The following is a 20975-nucleotide window of genomic DNA, read 5'->3' as shown; positions in this document are numbered from 1 at the left end:
GTGCATTTCCAATGATGGTAAGGTATATTTCTTCAACTGTGGATATGCAACACTGACCCTGGTCAAGCCTGCTGCTTCAGAATCATTTAAGTGCAGAAGGAAGGTCCCCGGCCTCCACTGGAGAGTCCTCACAAAATGGAGTTCAAGTTTTGTTGTGTAAGGCCTGGAAGACTGATAAAGTATAGGAGTGGTGATGGTCTCCAAGCTGATGATTTGTTTTGTTGTTAATTTTGTTTTTAATGGTGTTGATTGAATGATAATATAAAGCAAGAAAGAATTGCATTTATATAGCACCTTTCACAACCACCTGACATCCCAAAGTGCTTTACAACTAATGAAGTACTATTTGAAGTATAGCAAACGCAAAAGCCACCTTGTGCACAATGGACTCCCATAAAAATCAATGTGATGATGACCAAATAATCTGTTTATGTAATGTTGATTAAGGGCCAGGACACCAGGGATAATTCACTAGTTTGTCTTTGAAATAATACCAAGGGATCTGTTAAGTCTTTAATATCTCATCCGAAAGACAGCACCACTGACAGTGCAGCACTCCCTCAGCCCTGAAATGGGACTTGAATTCACAGCCTTCTGACAGAGGCTAGAGAGCGTGGCCACTAAGCCATGGCCAAAATACCACAAAAACTCCCTTACTCTTCTTCAAAGAATTTTTAAATCTGCCCTGGGAGCTCTTGGAGCTTCAGTTCTCATCTGAAAGGTGGTACATCAAACTGTGCTGCATTCCCTAAGTACTGAAGTGGAGTATCAGCCAAGATTTTATGCTCTAGTCTCTGAAGTGGGAGCTTAATCACATTTACTCAAGGGAGAATGCTAACACTGTGCAATAGTTGGCAAGTTGATATACCTGGTATAATTTATTTTTTAAATCACTATCTATTACACATTATGGATAACAGGTAAATGATGTTCAAGGTCGGTTGACTAAAGCAGCTTCTTCCAAATGGCAACCATCAGGAATAGTCCAACACACTGCACCATGGAGCAATTGAAAAAGGTTCTCTGATCACAGTTCCTGGTGTGATATGCTGCTATATTGCTGTGGAGGCCAGACATTGTCTCCTATAAAGAAAACATAAAATGTTGGTACAACAAATTCTATTAAATAATGCCAATCTTGTAGAGCTTTGACTTGCTTTTTAGAAGCAAGGACAACCCTGTCAGTGTCATGCCTTGTCATTGCAATTCCTTGTCTTGTTTTGTTGAGGGCAAGAAAAGAGATACCAGCATTAAATGTCAGCTTATTCAAGTGGATAGAAACAATAAAAGGAGGCTTTAGGTAATAGCAAAGGTGCTGCAAGTGGCATTCAGGGTGTTGTACAAATACCACTGCTTTAAGTTAACAATTTGAACTTAATTTTTCAGATAATCATCTGAATAGCATCTGAACTATTCATTACTCCAATGTAATTTACTTACAAGCACAACAGCTTGTATTCATGTTGGGATTTTAATATAGTAAACATCCTGTGTGGCCTTTCCAGTGATACTCACATCCCAAGAACAAATAAAAGAAAACCACATTTGTATTCTTCCAAACCTCCCTAATATCCTTTTCACCATCTTCACTAGCTGCCATTGCTTACCCCACCTAATGCATTTAACTCAAAATTCTTGTCCTCATTTCCAAATCCTTCTAGCCTTGTATTGATTCACTCATGCAACCTATTCCAGCCCTGTGTGGGCAGGGGGATTCCCTGAGCCGGGAGTGCTCTCTTTCATGCATGTGTGCGAAAGAGAGCACAGATCCCTTGCAACAAAGAGCTGCCTCAGGGAGATCGGCTCAGGTTTCAAACAATCAATTAAGACGAGAAAAAAAATTCCTGACATGTCCCCTCATATGACACTGTCAATTGAGCTGGGACATGTCGATTTCTTTTATTTCAACATTTTACAAATATTTTAAATCCCTCATGAAACCTCATCCCACCCATGGATGAAGTTTCATGTTTTTTCTGAAGGCCGCCTGGCTTCTTCGCCTGCCCCCCAACCTTAAGGACACACGCTTGACGTCACCCCATGTCATTTGATGCATTGGCGAGCAGGCCCTGCCCCCATGCTCGCCGACCTGAAGATGCAGCCCATGATTCAAAGGGATACGAGCAAACTTTCTAAAGGGTGGGAGAAAGGAAGTGAAGCTGGGAGAATTTACAAAAGGAGTCCCAGAGAATGGGGACCAAGGCAGTTGAAGGCTTGTCACTCATGGTGGAACAAGGAAGGAGAGATGCATAAGAGGCCAGAGTTGGACAACTGAAGAGCACGGGTAGAATACAGGGCTGGAATAGGTTGCATGAGTGAATCAATACAAGGCTAGAAGGATTTGGAAATGAGGACAAGAATTTTGAGTTAAATGCATTAGGTGGGGTAAGCCATGGCAGCTAGTGAAGATGGTGAAAAGGATATTAGGGAGGTTTGGAAGAATACAAATGTGGTTTTCTTTTATTTGTTCTTGGGATGTGAGTATCACTGGAAAGGCCAGCATTTACTGCCAATCCCTTATTGCTCTTGTGGACAGTAGCATAGTAGTAATGGTATTGGACTAGGAATTCAGAGGCCTGAAGTAATGCTTTGGAGACCATGGTAGCTGGAGTGATTTAACTTCAATTAAGTAATAAATCTGGAATAAAATGCTAGTCTCATTAATAATTATAATTAAACTACCAGATTGTTGTAAAAATCCATCTCGTTTACAACAGTCCTTCAGGACAGGCAATCTGCCATCTTACATGCTCTGGTTTACATGTGACTTCAGATCCACAGCAATGTGACTGACTCTTAACTGCCCTCTGGAATGGCCTAGCAAGCTCTCAGTTTTCTGTTTCAAATCAGTACAAAAAAAGTCAACAAAAATTGAATTATAGGTTTGAGCAGTGGTGTTTGAATATGATTGGAGGTGGATAACATTGCTGATGTGGGATGGATAGGCTATGATGTTTGAAACTTAGTTGGTCATTTGTGCCCAAGTGACATATCAATATATAAAACATGAAAAAGAAATATGAGGGTAAGTCTGGAGTTAATTTATTTTGTGTTTCGAGCATAACTTACTTAATGTCTACTTGGAATAAAAACAGTTCTGTTTGTCATTGGTTTATTTATGGTTTATGCAGAAACATGAAGCCCTGTGACTTGAATAAAGCTTCAGTGGATGAGTGGTATGATGCCATACAAACCTTAAATCTGGAGTTAGGTAAGCATGACTGAAGTGGACAGAAATCATCAAGAGCTTTGATTTCCTTTTCACTGGATACAAACCAACGTAATCACATGAATTTTTTTAGTGCTTTTTAAATTGGTTATAAACATGTAAGATAAATGAGCTGATGAGTGTATTATTTCAACAGACACTGGTACCAATACTGGATCGGGGCAGATGTTTCAGTGCTCCGATGGATGTCTGGGCTCTCAGCCAGGAATACATAATGAGGCGTGGCTGAGAGCCCAGAAATCCATTAGCCTTTCGAAAGACCAAGCCTGGAGTAAACATTGATTGATTGACAGCCCTGGCTCTCTAATCAATGCTGTCAGTTTCACAGTGTTTACTTACGCAAGATAACAAGATTTCAAGTGCTTGCAGTTTCTGCTATTGACACTTTAAAGGGTCTGGATGATTGACACTTTTATTGGCCTGTAGTAAAAAGGAGTTTTTTAAAATGGAAAGTTATCAATGAATGACTGTGTCTTTTAAAGCTTTTTTACACATCCTACTTTCACTATAGGGTTCATTGGTTCTATACCGTGTATAATGGGTGAATGGGCATGGAAGTGCCATAGCTTAGCATGGTGGGCATGATGGGCCATAGGCTTGTTTGAGAGGCATATCTTGGCATGGGGGGAACATGAGGGGCCATAGGGGATACTTGTCAGGGCAATCCTTGGCATGGGGGCATGAGGGATCATAAGAATTATTTGAGGGCATACCTTGGCATATGGGGGGGAGGTGGCATGAGAAGGACCCTTTGAACTTACCTTTCAAAAGGTTCCTCAGGCATATTATGGTTCACAACAATTCAGAGGCCGTGAACCACAACTCTTTGAAAAGTGTGCCTGGCTCCATAAAAATTGCGGAGAACTAGGAGATGCCTATCTCCACAATGCAGCCAGCCAGGTTGCGAGTGCTGGATAAAAGCAAAATACTGCGGATGCTGGAAATCTGAAATAAAACAGAAAATGCTGGAAAACTCAGCAAGTCTGGCAACACCTGTGGAGAGAGAAAAAGAGCTAATGTTTCAAGTCCATATGACTCTTCTTCAGAGTCCCAATTATTGGCCACTTAAGGGCCGGTTCCCACCCAGCCTCAATTTTTAGGCTGGTGGGAGGATTGACCTTGCGAGGGGGAAGGCCGAAAATCAACCGACTTAGATCCCGGGCAGGGAAGTGAAGGGGTTGGGGGCTGCCTCCAAAAGAAGCCCCCTTCTGAAGTTGGACTTAACATCTGGTGGCCTCTGGACCTCCCAGTCTCTCCCCCAAGACCCTGTTTGCCCCATTTGCATACCCCCACCCTCCCAGGCCTTCCCTACCCTCCCTGCCCTTGGCATCTGGCGCCTGGACTTACTCAGGCGTCCTCATGCAATTCCTTTTCAGTCCACTGCAGCTCTTGTCACTGCAGGGACTGGATTGGCCAGCAGCTCTCTAAAGCAGGATGCCCTCCCAAGTGAGGGATGGAAGTCCTGCTTGCAGCCACCTAATGGTCATTCATCCGCGATATGGCTATGGACACTCTGAGTTAGTGGGGATGTGTTCCCACTTTGCATGAAGCGAGGCACCACCATCCGAAAAGTTCAGGCCCATGTAATAGTTTGTCACAATTAGATATCTACATAATTTTGTTTCAGATATATAGGCCAGAATTTTCCAGTCCCAGCACGGTGGGTCTTATTGCGGCGGATGCAGCAGGTCCCACTATGGTGGATGCAAGGAGCCAGCCAAAAGTCCATTGACTTTGGTGGGACTAGAAAATCCCGCAGATGGCTGAGGCCGGAAAATCCAGCCCACAGATCAAGATTGAAAATAAAAGCAAAGCACATTTTGGGAAGCAATTTACTTCTGTATGAAGTGATACAATATACCCTGTACATTACAGAATCTTTAGTAATAACATGTTTAAACATCCGTCCTTTCTAGATTCACTACATATTCAATACACAAGTGAATTGCAGGCATATTATGAAAAACTCTATCATGACTGGATGACAGAAATTGACAGAGCTGAGGTGGGTACATGTGTTAAAGTGATGCAAGGTGGGAGAAGATCCCTGGGGAATGTGCTGTTCAATTGTTAGGGAGTTAGCAAATTGGTTCAGATTGGAGTAATTCTACTGCCACATAGGCATATATGTGCCCTTTTGTGATTGCGGGCAAGGGGACGTGTTTGACTCCAGTATTCAAAGTACAGTGGCTGAAGTTGAGGAAAGGTCCCAACATTTTTCTGACCTGTGTCACAGTTTTGATTAGAAGCCATGAATTCCATTAGAAAAAATGCAGAAAGAACACTAAGATTGATACCGGTGTAAAGTGAATGAGGTATGAGGGGACATTAGAGATTTAGAAAGCTAGAAAGAAGAATTAGGATAGAACTCATAAGAATATATTAAATAGTTCAGTAAACTGGAATTATTATTTCAAATAAATCATAATCTTTGATCAGAAATTGAAAGAGTGAGAAATGAATTTAGAAGAGGTATCGACAGCTCATATTTATATAGTGCCTTCAACATAAAAAAAGATCCTAGGGGTATGTTGGTGGCGTTGTTGGGCCGGGAGGGTGGGGGTGGGTGGGTGGATGGGGTAAAGGAATGGGTTGGCGGGTGGTTTTTGGGGGGGTGGGTGGTGGGTTCATTATTTAAATACTGAGAAATGTTTGGATTAATCTGTCAAGGACAATAATACTGTAGAATCCAGAACACTGGAGCCAATTTAAATATAATTTAAAAACATAATGGCAGAATGTACCCAGAATAAACTTTGTAAGTTGAATGACTGTTTCACTTCCTTGATTTTTCTCATATTCTTACCTCAGAAGATTATACAACCATATGAATATACGAATAAAGAGCAGGAGAAGGCTATTCAGCCCCTCGAGCCTGCTCTGCCATTTAATAAGATCATGGCTGATCTGATAGTAAACTGAAATCTGCATCCCACCTACCACCAATAACCTATCACCCCCTTGCTTACCAAGAATCTATCTACCTCTGCCTTAAAAACATTCAAAGATTCTGCTTCCACCACCTTTTCAGGAAGAGAGTTCCCAAAGACTCAAGACCCTCTGATTGAAACAATTTCACCTCATCTCTGTTTTAAATGGGCGAGCTCTTATTTTTAAACAGTGACCCCTAGTTCTAGATTCCCCCACAAGAGGAAACATCCTCCCCACATCCACCCTGTCAAGACCCCTCAGGATCTTATATATTTCAATCAAGTCGCCTCTGACTCTTCTAAACTCCAGCAGATTCAAGCCTAACCTGTCCAGCCTTTCTTCATAAGACAACCTGCCCATTCCTGGTATTATCCTGGTAAACCTTCTCTGAACTGCTTCCAATGCATTTTCATCCTTCCTTAAATAAGGTGACCAATACTGTACATAGTACTCCAAATATGATCTCACTAGTGCCCTGTACAACTGAAGCATAACCTCCCTACTTTTGTATTCAATTCCCCCTGCAATAAATGATAACATTCTATTAGTTTTTCTCATTATTTGTTGTACTTGCATGCTAGCCTTTTGAGCCTTTTGCACTAGGGCACCCAGATCCTGCTGCACCTCAGAGCTCTGCAATCTCTCATCATTTAGATAATGTGCTTTTCTTTTATTCTTCCTGCCAAAATTGACAATTTCACATTCTCACACATTATACTCCTTCTGCCAGATCTTTGCCCACTCACTTAGCCTATCTATATGTGTTTGTAGCCTCTTTATCTCCTCTTCACAACTTACTTTCCTACCTATCTTTGTGTCATCAGCAAATTTGGCAATCATCCCATCAATCCCTTTATCCAAGTCATTATATAAATTGTAAGAAGTTGAGGTCCCAGCACTGATCCCTGTGGCATGCCACTCATTACACCTTGCCAACCCGAAAAAGACCCATTTATGCCTACTCTCTGCTTCCTGTTAACAAGCCAATCTTCTATCCATGCCAATATGTGACCCCCTACACCATGAGCTTTCATTTTCCGCAATAACCTTTGATGTGGCACTTTATCAAATGCCTTATGGGAATCTAAGTATAGTACATCCACTGGTTCCCCTTTATCCACAGCACATGTTACTTCCTCAAAGAACTCCACCAAGTTGGTTAAACACAATTTCCCTTTCGTAAAACCATGTTGACTTTGCCTGATGACCTTGAGCTTATCCAAGTTCCCTGCTATAACTTCTTTAATAATAGCTCCTAACATTTTCCCTATAACAGATGTTAAGCTAACTGACCTATGGTTTCCTGCTTTCTGTCTCCCTCCCTTTTTGAATAATAGAGTTACATTTGCTATCTTCCAGTCTAATGGGACCTTCCCCAAATTTAGGGATTTTAGGAAAATTAAAACCATCTACTATCTCATTAGACACTTCTTTTAAGACACTAGGATGAAGTCCATCAGGAAGTGGGCTCTTGTCAGCCCATGTTGCAACAATTTACTCAGTACCACTTCTCTGGTGACTGTAATTTTCCTGACTTCCAGTGCCTGAGGTCCTTAAAATAGTGGAGCTATACACTGTCTGTGAAAGGGAGGGTCACATGATCCTTTTCATATCATGATCTTCCATGCTGCATTAATGTGCATATGGTATACACATGGCCTGCATTATGTGATTTCATAGTAAAAGTATACAAGCATGGTGGAAAATGGAGGGGGGAGTAGAATGATTAAATGTTGGGCTGAATTTTCCCAACCCATGTTGGAACTCAAGTGGGCCAGGAATGTAGAGGGGAGCTGTGTCAGTTGTGTCACAACAGCTCCCTACACATTCCCATCATGTTTCCCATGGGCAAGCAGGGACCCGGATTGGCTACCTGCACCACAGGGAGGACAGCCAATTAGGCTGATCACAGATCCAATTTGGTCTGATTTTTGCCAGCGGCACTAACATTAAGAGAGTGCCACCAACTCCATGGAGACAGCCTCCCTGTGGCAGGCCAGGGGTTATCACAGCCAGAGGTTCCATGCCCCAAAGAGGGGGTCGCCAGCGTTTCCCTTCCATTTTGAGGGGTTTGCCATCTTTTCCCGTATTAACTTTAGATAGATGCTTCCAAGATGCCTCCATGTTGAGATACCCTTGAAGTCTTCTACCCACCTCAGGAGTACCCACCTTTATGTTGCGGCTAATGAGACTCCAGAGTTGCCAGCCCTCTGATGGAGTCCTCAGCATCAAGATCCTGCCCACCACCCTTAATAGGACCATGAGCACAGAAGTGATCAATTAGGGGGCTGCCTCTGGGAAGATTGCATTGTTCTGCGTCCTGCCGCTAAGTGCAGGCTCAGCTTCCCTGTTTGGTCCAGATGTTAGGATCCCAGAAACCATAGGAAAATCCAGAACATTATTTTCAGTACGGATTATTTCTCCCAAAGTCTGATTTTATCTGAACTCCAAATTTGAATTTTTTCCATTGTTCAGATTCTGTTGGAAATTTAGATGTACGGGTTAGGTATAGGCCCTACATGTCACTAGCGAGGTAACTTGCATCTGCGTGAATTTGTACAGTAAAATATGTAATGTTGTAACAAAAGGATGAGAACACATTTGTTTCTCGTTGCAGTGTAACAATAATTGGCCAGTTTATTTTATACTGAGCTACTTTAAATCAAAGTTATTCTGTAGGTGTCTGTGGAATCTGCCCTGTTTACACTACAGGGCAGATTTCAAAGCATTGGTGGCAACAAAGAAGAACAAGGTAGCACAAATGTTGTTGGAGGGATTTGCAGCACTCCATATTTATCATAGCAATACTGCTGAGGCTGAGTAAATGACGATGTGGCAGTGGCATTGTGGTAAGGCAATCATTTATTCCTTAACTGTGCCAGGTTCCAACATTACTGAGAAATGGAAGTAGAACAGTCTGATTGCCAGTGATATTGAGAGCCTTTGTCATTCTTTTTCTGGATCACAGTGGTGCTGATGATGACAAGAGAGTTCTTTCATTTAGTCCTGTCAGTCAGTTTTATGCAGATTTATTTCCACACAATGTGATTTGCTCCTAGTGCCCGCTGAAGAAGCTCATTAAGCTAATTCTTTAAAAAAATTCTGTAAGCCCACCACAGAAATGGGCAATAACTGTGACCTTTTCAGCATTGTCTATATGTTGAGAACAAACATTAAAAGAACTGTCTACAACTTTGCTTTCCCAATAGCCCATTACAAGAAAATCAATGAAATATCCTGGTTTGCTTTCTTCAGTGTTTACAAGCTGGCCTAACTACATTATGTAATTTTAACCATTTCCTGGAACATGTGTTGGAGTTGCTATACTGTGTCAGGTTAATTACTGCAAAATTTACACTAACATTCGTTCTGTGTATATAATGATTCAGGAGATGCTTGTGAACTTAGAGGTGTGTACAAAAGAAGAGGCCAAACAGCTGATAGTTTCTGACTTTCTTCCAATTGTTGGTAATTTACAACGTCTGTTTGAAAGTGAGCAGTACGCCGTAGATGTAAGTATGTTTATTATTCTTTTTGAACAGCCAATATGTTCTTGGTGATGAAATAAATGGGACACTGGGTGATTCCAGGGGGAAAACATGCATTATGGCAGGAACTAAATTTAAATCCAGCTCAAACTGAAGGGATGAAACTCTTCTTTTTCTGACAGTAGTGAAATGACTTTGGAGTGGTTTTGTGGTCAATTGATCTTCTATGGGAAGAGGGGAATTTTATATACCAAGCTGTTATCAAAGCTCAGAATCATAAACAGCATCTTTCTTGAGAGTTACCCTCAGGAATATTGAAGTATGCTTCAGTATGGAGTAATGGAGCTCAGGTCTGCATCTAGGATTCCCCATATACTGAGCTGCTGATTTTCATCATACCTCTGTAAGCAGTTCCTCACTCAAAGAGAGGAAGTTATTTTATTTGGGGTCTTTTCACTTGCTAGATGGAATTTCAGAAAATCTAATGTCTTTTTGCTTCCCTTTTATCAAAGAAAAAGAGCAGAAAAGATCATAAAATCTACATTCTGGTAGTATCTAGCAGCCAGGCAGGGTATGAATGGAAGCATATCTAGCATAGAAATAGGTAAAGACAGATAGTACTTGACCTCTGGCCATATTTTGTGTACCTCTGGACTGTTGCAAATGTTCTTCACTCCTGAAAGCCTTTGATTCTTGATGGAATATCGTTCTGTGGGTGCCAAGTACTCACCATATCTTGCTCTAGTGGACATTCCTCACCTGTAAGCTTAGTCAGTGGACTGTAGGGGAGAGAGTGAACCATCAAAGCCAAACCCAATCCTGTCCTCACATGGCACTCACACACACTGGAATTTTTAAATAGTGATTGGAACAGATATTTTGGCTCTTCCTGGTCAAGGGTGCTAAGGCCCCTGAATGAGATCAGTTAACTGAACACTAGCAATCAAACAAACAGGCCTTCTTACTCTGTGAGGCTAACCTGTGCACTGCTTAGGCATCAGGGAGCTGCCATAGCAATTTTTAGGAGGAAATCATTAAATACTAAAATAGCAGGAAGATGCTCTGAATGTTTCCATGCAACCTCCCTGATGTAACTTGTCTTCTATTTATTCCACATTGACAGAAACACATGGAGAACTTAGCCCAGCAGATGGACTTACAGTCTAAGGAGATATATAATGTTTGCAAGGAAGCCACTGAACTGTGGGAGGTGCATCAAATGAATCTGGCTGACCAGGAACACCAGCTGAAAGAGCAGCTAGATGACTGTCGTAAGAAACATGATAAAGCAAATCAGGTAGGTGAAGGTGGGTGCTCAATGTGGAATCATATTAGGGAGAATTTGCAACTCACTATTGCAGCATAAAGTCAAAATTATAGAAACCGCTTCAATTCCCTTTCTATCGAAACAAATGGAAATTAAGGGCTGGATTTTCCTTATGGGGTTGGGAAACATAATTGCAACTACTTCTCCCAAACCCAACTGTGGGGAGGGATACAATCACTCATTGGGGTTTTGACAGAGGCATCCTTCTTAATTGGCTTAGAGACAAGTTGCCTATCTAATTGAGAATGGCAGATGGATTCTCGAAGCCTGAGGGTCAATTGGAGACTTTCCAGCTTGAGAGGGACAGTAGGCTGTGATGGCAGGTAAGTAACAGAGGTGGTGTATTAACATGTCGGTGTCCTCTTGCCAACTTTTTAAAACTTTAATTAAAAAGTGGCTAAATATGGTTCTTGCAGTCAGGCCACCATTGTGAGCTTCTTTACAGGGCAGCTGTTGCACCCAGCCAGGCAGTGAGGGCATCTAATCTGCTCTCACTGATGCCAACCGGCTGCCTTCAATTGTCCTTAACAAGGCTGTTGACGCACCTAATTTGCTCCCTGTCACTTGGCAGCAGGTAGCCCTGCCAGTCCTGAACTGCTTCCCCTAAAATAGCCAGTGTGGGGAACAGCACATCTGCCAGCACTGGCATGTTCAGGCCTCGTCCGCCCAATCTGTTCTCTCCTCCAGGAAGGCCTGAAAATCCATCCCCAAGTTTCTATAATAGACTGCTCCTGACTCATAATGCTGGCTTATTCTCTGCGGTAGGTTGAAAATTACCACCATTGTCTTTTAATTTTGTAAAGTGACACGACAATCTCACAAATTAGGTATATGGGTGTTAGCAATAATGTTGCGTCCCTGTCATTAACTGCAGATTATCACTCTACACTTGCAGGGAAGTCAAGTAGATTTTTATCATGTAAAACATAGGCTAGAATTTTACGGCCCTGTTGACAGCGGGCACCATATCGGGTGGGGGTGGGGGGGTTAGTGGGGAACAATATGCCGAGAAGGCCAAAAATCGGTTTGATGCCATCGTGAAATCAGTTTGCGTTCATCCCCTCCACCCGTTAATGGTGGGCCACTTTTCGCACTGTTCGACTCGGGAACGTCATTTTGATACTTTTCCATCTAATCATAAGCCCTGCTCACCGGAATCATTGCCGCATGTCAAATTTAAAACACAAGCCAGCGTGACTTCAGAATGCTGTGCTTCACAACTGCCTTTAAAAGATGTGCACCTGGGGACCTGAACTTTGAGGGGAACTCGGGGGTGAGTGCGCACAATCTTGCGCAGCGCGCGAGAGCTTTGCCCATAGCACATCAAGGATGAGGCGTTTCTCATTCGCGGGGTGGGGGCACAGGCAAGTGGCCTTTTCACTTTTTCTGGGCTGGCTTTCAGTGTGGTGCCAGGGCAAGGGTGCCATTACAGGTCAGACCTAGGGGTGGGGAGAGGGCAAGACAGCACGGACAGACTGAAGGAAAGACTCAAGCACATGCTGGGGGTGTGGGGGGAGGACGGGTGAGGGAAGCAGCCTCGCACTTGGAAAATCTTGTCAAAAGTGAACTTCTTCCGCAGCTGAGTCCATTCAGCTGCAGTCCCATTTACATGCTTGGAGTCAGGCCTCTGAAGCTTTTCTGCCCATTCAAGCAAGGCAAAAGCATGAAAGTGCCACCAAATGCTCCAGATCTTTTCACCCCTCGGGTGCAGACTGCAAATTAATGTGTTTTAGGGGGCAGCAGAGCAATTGACCGGCTGGGCAAGTTGCACAATCCCCTTGCGAATGGTGGCCATGGCGGAGTCACTTGTGGAGGTGCCCACAGTCCTTTGCAGTGTCTTTATCAAGGTGTGGACCAGTATCCATTATGGTTCAAACTAACAGCACAGTCTTGCAGTGCGGGTTAGGATAGTGCCTGCACCTGAGGTGAGAGCACAGTATGCAGCCTAATGGTTGAAGCTGCTACCAATCAGTCAAGTGGAATGGGGCGGAGATGGGTGGTGTTTCAGACTGTCAATGAGCGCAGCATATACTGGCCATCCAAGTGGTGTCCAGCACATTTCTGCATGCGTGAATGGGCCTTCAGATTACCCAAGAGAAGTCCTTAGGACACATATGCTAACCCACGTACCTCCCTCTCTTTGATCCTGCAGGAGGCGAACATCAGGATTGTGGAACCTGGTGATTTAGTGGAAGAAGAGAGCAGCGGAGGCGCCTGGCTCAGCAAAGGGAGGAACACCTCCCTCAAGGTGAAGAGACGGCAGGGCCTGCTGTGCACGCAGCTCAAGATCCATAGAGAGCTGTTGCTTGTAGGCGCCTCACTAGACCTTACTGCAAGATTTGGTGCCAAGGGGACATGGAGGGCATCCACTGCCAGTGGCTGTGAAAGTAACAGTGGTGCACAATTTTTACACCAGTGGCTACTTCCCAGGGCTCCACAAATGAACTGTATGGGATTTCGCAAGCCTCCGCACACAAGTGTATCCAGGAGGTCACGGACACCATCTTCGCAAAGGCACAGAACTTTGTGCATTTCGCTTGGGATCAGGAAAGCCAGGAAGCAAGACCGCTAGAATTTGTGCAGATCTCAGGTTTTCCACAGATGCAGCGTGCCATCGACTGCACTCACGTGGTGCTTAGATCTCTGTGGCAACAAGTAGTCAACTATGTCAACCACAAGGGCTTCCACTTGCTGAATGTTCAGCTGGTGTGCAACCACCACAAACACATCTTGCAGGTCTGTGCATGATTCCCAGGGAGTATCCATGACTCCTATAGCATCCTTAGCAGGTCTCAGATCCTTGACCTCTTCCAAGGTCCAGAGAGGCTGTGGGGTTGGCTCCTTGGGGACAAGAGCTACCCATAGAGGATGTGGCTGATTACGACCCATGTGGCGGCCTCAGATTGCAGCAGAGCAATGATACAATGAAGCTCATGCTGCGACCTGGACTTTGATGGAGCAAACAATAGGCATTTTGAAAATGAGGTCGACAGATCTGGTGGAGCACTGCAATACAGTGCCCAGAGGGTAGTGCGCATTATCATTGTTTGTTGTGCGCTCCACAAACTGATGCTGCAACGGGGGGAGGACCTGGCTGAGGAGGAAATAGAAGAACTGCATGTATCCTCCAATGAGGAGGACGTTGAGGAGGATGACAGTGATGAGGTCCTTAAAGGTGAGGATGCCGCCGATGAGGCCCTCGCATTGGCCAGATGAGGCAGTTGCACTTGGGAGGCCCTCATAGCCGCAAGATTCGTGGAGGATGATGACGTGATGTAGTGAGGACAATCCTGATATCCTCACCTTGAATCTGTGAACATTTGACTCCTGTGTGGCTGATGGCAGCGCACATACCCTTAGTGCTCAGGCTCATGTCATGGTGACACAGCAGAAGCCCCAATAGTCGCTAGATTCCAGGAGGATGATGATGACATGCAGTGAGGACATTCCATTGATCTTCACATTGCCTCTGTGAATGTCTGACTTCTGTCTGGCTGAGGGCAGCTGGCTTGCGCTCTGTGATCAGGGTCATATCATGGAGACACAGCCGTGAAACTTTAAATGCACCTGATTATTTTATCAGCCATCAGCAATTGACCCCTTCAAGAGCATAATGTCACCAGTCACAGATACTGAAGAGATAGGGAGCCAGCCCCACCTCAAAGGTGCTGTGAGCACACAGGAAAAATAACAGAACTCTGTGATAAAAAACAAAAACAGAATTACCTGGAAAAACTCAGCAGGTCTGGCAGCATCGGCGGAGAAGAAAAGAATTGACGTTTCGAGTCCTCATGACCCTTCAGCAGAACTCTGTGATGCCTATCCACGACATTCTGGCAGCAATGTCAAGCACCATCGAGGTGCAGGCATCACTAGTGTGTCCAGTGAGTGTGAAATTGGACCATCACTTTAGCCTGAAGGTTACACACTGCACAGGAAAGAGGCCCTGGACTGAGACACCTGCCTTTATCCTGTGCAAGAACTAAGGTTTCACATCTGAGTGACACGAACACTGCTCATTATAATAAGGAGCCACAGGCAAGGAGACATTCTGGGGAGTTTATTTACAATAGTGAACGTTAAGTATAAGTGATCAACACCCATGTCCAGGCTGTGCAACTACATCTTCTTAACCTTACTAACCCTGCCACTACGTCTTAGTGCTCCCTTGACATCCACAGCCAAGGTGGAGGCTACCTGCTGACTGCTACAGCCTGTCTGTGATGACCTTGAAAGGTGTCCTCTGACAAGCCAAGGCCTGGAGGGCCCTGGCTTGCTTTCGGGGTCCTGCTGTGTGGCAGTGGAACCCTTCTCGGCCTGTAGAGCTGGAGCTGCTGGGGTCACAGGGAGAGGGGATTCGGTTGGGCTGGATCCTCTCGGAGTCCCCTGGGCAGATGGGCCAGAGTATGCACCTGCTGATCCTCCTCCCTATGGGTACCCGGGGGTCTCTGGTTGATTCCTTGAGGGACAGTGGAAGCTGGAGCGAGATCGAGCTGCCCACACCCCTCTCGCATTGACACTGTTGGGAGGCCAACTATGGCATCAGCGATGGAGTTCAGCCTGTGCAGCAGTGCAGGATTGATGTACTGAACCAAAGTCTCCATAGCGACCACCATCCTACCAGTGTTGACCTTGGTGTGTTGGCATGCTTGCGCTATCAGACTGAAAGCCTTGCAATCTGAGAAGTTGCGCAGACATCCCTTCCTGATGTTCCCGAGTTTGCCTTTGCAGTTCCAGCAACTGAGATGTGACCGAGTACAGAGGCTAATCATCTGACTCAGACTCAGCAGATTTCTGGCCTCCAGCAGTGCTCTAAGTGCCAGAAAACTGGGAAATCCTTGCCGCCGTCTGCTGTGGATCAGACAGTGCAATGTGCTCAGTAGATTGTGACCCAGAGACTACTCTAAAATTAGGTCCCACTGAGGTATGTGTCTGTGCACTGGTGGAGGGTGTGGGTGAGCGATGTGATGGGTCTTCAATTAGGGTATCATCAGATTCTTCTTCTGTGGTGCCTTCTGGGCTTGAGTTGAGGGCTTGGGTCGTGGACCCCCTCTGCTGCTTCCCAGATGTGCATGCGAAAGCAAGGCAAGATAGTGAGTGCATGGCATAGGAATACAGAACAGCGGGACTGACTCACAGCATGGTTGTCTGATGGATGTTATACTCTGGATCCTCACTTGGTTGAGCATCGACCTGACCATCAGCACAGGAACGGTCCAGATCATTGCTGGTCAGCTGGATGACTCCATTTTCAAAGTCTGTGAGGACCTTGATGTCAGGCATTCCTCCACCAATCTGCAACCTCTCTCTTTTGTTGTGTGCCAGTTTGTCCTGCATAAATACACATGGACAGAGTGTAAATTGGACACCTGCCAGGGCAGATGATAAGGACGCCTGGCATGTGTGGGTGGTGAGTGGTGCCATGAATGGAATGAGGACATGATGTGCAGGGCAGATGAAGATGTGTGTGAGAGAGTGAATGGTGATGTCCCTTGAACTGGCAGTGAGTGAGATCCTCGTGGATGTGTGATGGGTTTGTAAGCGTGTGAGTTGTTAGTGATGAGAAGAGTGACTTACCTTGGAACAGAGGAGATCATTTATCCTCTTTCTGCACCAGGTGGCTGTCCTCTTTTGCAGGGCATTGGTGCTGACCATGGCTGCCACAGTCTCACATGCTGGATTGGTGATCTTTCTTGCTGGTCTTCACCCAGAGCAGGGGTAGAAGAATTCATGGCAGATCTCCACAGTATCCAATAGGCACCCGAGGGAGGTGCCCGGATTTCTGAAGGCCTGAGGTGTCGGCAGAGCCGGCAAATTAGAGGCTGCCCAGCCAGATAAATGGCATGTTTCCCAGGGATCCATTGTTAAAGAAGCGGCATGTGCTGGGAATGGGACAATACAAATGGGAATGGGACGATGCAAAAAGCCGCCATTGCAGTCTGCTGCTCAAACGTCCTTTTTCCCACCTGCTACCGCACTTTGTGCAAATCTTTTTATTTATTCATTTGCAGGATGTGGGCGTCACTGGCTGGCCAGAATTTATTCCCCATCCCTAATTGCCCTTGAGACGTTGGTGGTGAGCTACCTTTTTGAACTGATGCAGTCCCTGCAGCAAGGCCAATATAAATGGTTCCAATTATTATCTTCAATCCTTCATGTGGGCACCACCTTCCATGGAATTATCCAACCACCAACATTTAAGAACTGCTCTTAACTACTCCACAAAATACAATCCTGAAAATTAAGTGATGATTGGGACTAATTTCAAGGCAGTAGTTTCATGTCGGGGCACTTATAGGCCAGGATTTTATGGCCCTCCTGCCCTGGAGGATATTATGGTTTCACCGAACTAAATAGAGATATAAATGGCTCACTGCATCTGCCGGGGGGGAGACACGCCACAGCGGAGCAGTAAAATCCTGGCCATAAACTGGTTAACTCCACTCTCATTATTTATCATGTCATCTGAGTGCCATAGTAAGATTATCTTCTCATTTATGGATGTTAGTTATTCTGCTTGATTCCTGATTGGCAAGTAAATAAGCACAGCTTCTTGCCTGCAAAAGCCATTTTGAGGCCGTGACCTAGTCTACCTGGCGCTTGCAAACTGCAGGTTCCTCATTGAAGCTAGCTACTTCTGTGAGGATGGGAAAACAGCTAGTTCCCACACTGAACTGGATGACAATTGGGGTTAGGGAAAAGAAAGACTTATGGTGACTTCATAGCGACTGACAGTGGCTTACAGTGTGTTTTTTTGCTGGCTCTAGTGGGAAGAGGACAAGCAATACAAAAATTGTAACATTTCCTGGGTTGTTTTGTGAGTTGTCTTCAATAGCTCCTTTAAAGACAATTGATTCAGGCCCAGGAAAGATGGGTAGAATATAAGCCATGCACAGTCTGCCTATTTGTACCTCAAAATTGCAACCAGGGTCCCATGCGCTTCATAGGACTTTGATTTGCATATTACAAGTGACCTTGGGTATAGTTAGATAACCCAGTCAACCTCTGTAGAACCTTACCCAAGTTGGTGGCAGTCAGAGAAGCGCTGTAACTTTTTTTCTTATTTATTCATGGGATGTGGGCGTTACTGGCTAGGCCAGCATTTATTGCCCATCCCTAATTGCCCTTGTCCAGAGGGCAGTTAAGAGTCAACCACATTGCTGTGGGTCTGGAGTCACATGCAGGCTAGACCAGGTAAGGACAGCTGACTTCCTTCCTTAAGCAATATTAGTGAACCAGATGGGTTTTTACAACAATTGTCAATAGTTTTATGGTCATCATTAGGCTTTTAATTCCAGATTTTTACTGAATTCAAATTTCACTATCTGCCATATCTGTTCAGTATGTGACTGATCTGTTTCAAGTTTGCCTCCACCTTGCTCCTGCTGGGCAGAGGGAGTTAAAGCTGGCCCTAATGCTTCTTTGATGCCTCTCTGGGCAGGCTTTGCTCAGCCACTGGAAAAGGGAAAGCTACCAAAAGCATCTGAATTGTTTTCTGGTCGTACTGGTACTGTGAAATGCACCTTGTAACTTAAATAGAAGGATGTACAGAGAGGCACATGAAAATGGTGACAAGCCAGCTAGATCAAGTACTGATTATGTGCCTCAGAAAGATGGAAGAGAATTTTCAGTAGCATTTTCTCTAAGTGAAATCTTATCTAAGGTTCAAATTGGAGTTGTGGCTTTTGCATCAGTGTGACACAAATGCATTTAATTAAAGTAACTAGTTGTTTTCTTGATGTCTTGGAATACTAAAAATTGGCAATATTCCAAGATTTAATGACACGAACAGAATCATGATTAAAAGGGTTGTGTGTAATATCTAATGACCATGCTTAATTAGCACACTTATTCTTTTGTTTCCCATACAAAAAGAAAGCTTTCAGATTTTCACTCATCAAACATTTTATATCAAAGTTCATGTATTTGTGTTTCTATTAAAAATATAAATCTTTCATCAGGCAAAGGAAGCAAATCTAGATCTGCTTATTGACCAACTAAGACAGAGAAACACAGAAGAGGAACTGAAGTCGGACCTTAAGAAGGCCTTTAGCCTGCTGGATGGGATTGTAAAAGGGCAAGTACTTTGATTTTGCAACACTTTTTTTTAAAGATAAGCTTCTCTGCTTTTCTTTTTGTGAGCTCTCTCGATGAATTTAATGCTCTTCACCTGAATTGGCAGGTTCTGAGACCATGCTAAGACCAGTTAACCAATTGTTCTGATACACAGGGAAAGCAGTGCTGACCAGTACTTCAGTAGGAACAATCCTTCATATTGACTCGCAAATATTAAAATTTCCTTCTTGTTGGTTGCTGTTTCTAGCTGGTGTACCAGTTATTCCACTCTCTAGCCATCCATTTCAATAAATCACTATATTTTCAATGAGTGGGTTTAATAGAGTTGATCTTCCAGACAACTTTTCTTAGTGGACACGTTTATCTTTATTTACAAGACAGCAGCAGCAACTACACGTGTGTGTCAGACATAACTAAAGAAGAACACTCTACTGGAGGTTCCCCATATTGCTGACACGTTGGTTTACACAGATCATGTGATCTTACAACACAGGATTATTCTTAAAGCTACAGTCCTACATTTATCCAAACTACAATTGCTACAGTGGGGAATTTGAGCACGGAGAATTATTTGCTGTGTGAAAGTTACAAGCCAACCACTCCCCCACCCCCTTCACCCCCTTCCATTCACCCCATAACACATTTGTACAGTGTTTTTCTTGGGATTTTTAAAAAATATACCTGGATATTAGGTTCTTTTAATAACAATTCCATAAATTTATAAGAATATATTATCTCCATGGATGAAACACAGGGCAAAATTTAATTGAGCCATCCAGAGCAGGCATGATCTCAGGGGGTCCGGGAGAATTGGACAGGAGTATGCATGTCAGATTCTCAACGTTGGGAAAACTGTCCCCAATTAAGTTTGGCCAGGAAGGATTCAATGCGGGAAACCCACCTGCTATTGACGGAGTATCAATTAGGCTCATTGATGAGACAACTGACACCAATTATCCCAGAATCCACTGCAATTTAGTGGTGGCTCAGGGATTAAATGAGAACCACGTGCTTCTCCCATGCCTCTTGAAGGCTGCCCTATGGATTTTTCAGCAACCTCTTGGAGGGTGGGGGGGTCAGTTGTTGTCAGCCACTCAATGCCTGACAACCCCCCCGGCCCATGCTTCCAACTACCCTGCCTCCCTATCTCCTGCGATTCCCTCCCTGTGACATCTTCCCTGTGACTCCCATCGCACCCTCACTCATCTTTGACCTGGGGCCCCTTGTTGACCCTGGACCTCTGGTGGGTGCATTACTGGCAGCTGTCAGTGTTCCCAGTCGCACTGATTGTAATGAGGAGCTGCCAACCTCTGATTGGCTGGCAGCTCTCATCAGTCAGGATTTATGTACCCGGAACCCACAATCCCAGGGAAGGCCCACTGGTGGTCTGTTAAGTGCCTGATGGACGCTTAATTCCGTTGGGCCACCCCTGCAGAATTTACGGGGGTTCCCCACTGGATCTGCAACCAGTGGGCAAGACCCTCCCATCAGGCCCATTAAATCCCACCCGCACTCTCTCATGAGTAAAGTGCTTTTTGGCTCGCACTCCTCTCCATGCATTTCTATTTCAGTTGCTGTGTTGAAACTCATTCTGTTTACTTGTTTTTGGGAAATGTTCTCCAATTTGCACAGGGCTGGTCCCATGAGTCTATCACAGTTTTCCTGTCAGCCCTAACTGCTCTTGCCGTTCTTACCCTTTTTCAATAACCAAATTGAGACTTGCAATTTTTTAATTTGACAGCCAATTTTAGCCCCATCATGCCCCCCTCGAATACAATGTATAGTGGCGGGACCCGAATGGTTGACGTTGGTAAACCAGAGATAGTGCCCTACCCTCCAGCTTGACACTGCTCAATATTTTAACTCACTAGTTCCAGGAGGCACATCAGGCCTTTGCTGCAGGCATACAAAGGCCTCTTTAAAA

The 20975-nt window shown here is 44.5% G+C and overlaps 1 protein-coding gene across 1 annotated transcript in view; it reads left to right on the top strand.

Moving 5' to 3' along the window:
• Window positions 1–20975, top strand: part of ccdc180 (coiled-coil domain containing 180) — a 151068-nt gene that overhangs the window by 34503 nt on the left and 95590 nt on the right. The window contains exons 11-15 of the mRNA XM_041194471.1: window positions 3132–3211; window positions 5146–5234; window positions 9550–9672; window positions 10772–10945; window positions 18937–19052. Of these exons, the coding sequence (XP_041050405.1) occupies window positions 3132–3211; window positions 5146–5234; window positions 9550–9672; window positions 10772–10945; window positions 18937–19052 (582 nt within the window). The remainder of the gene's footprint in view (window positions 1–3131; window positions 3212–5145; window positions 5235–9549; window positions 9673–10771; window positions 10946–18936; window positions 19053–20975) is intronic.

This window comes from Carcharodon carcharias, chromosome 8 (genome assembly GCF_017639515.1).
Source record: "Carcharodon carcharias isolate sCarCar2 chromosome 8, sCarCar2.pri, whole genome shotgun sequence".
Lineage (NCBI taxonomy): Eukaryota > Metazoa > Chordata > Chondrichthyes > Lamniformes > Lamnidae > Carcharodon > Carcharodon carcharias.
This window is presented reverse-complemented; position numbering and strand designations above follow the sequence as displayed.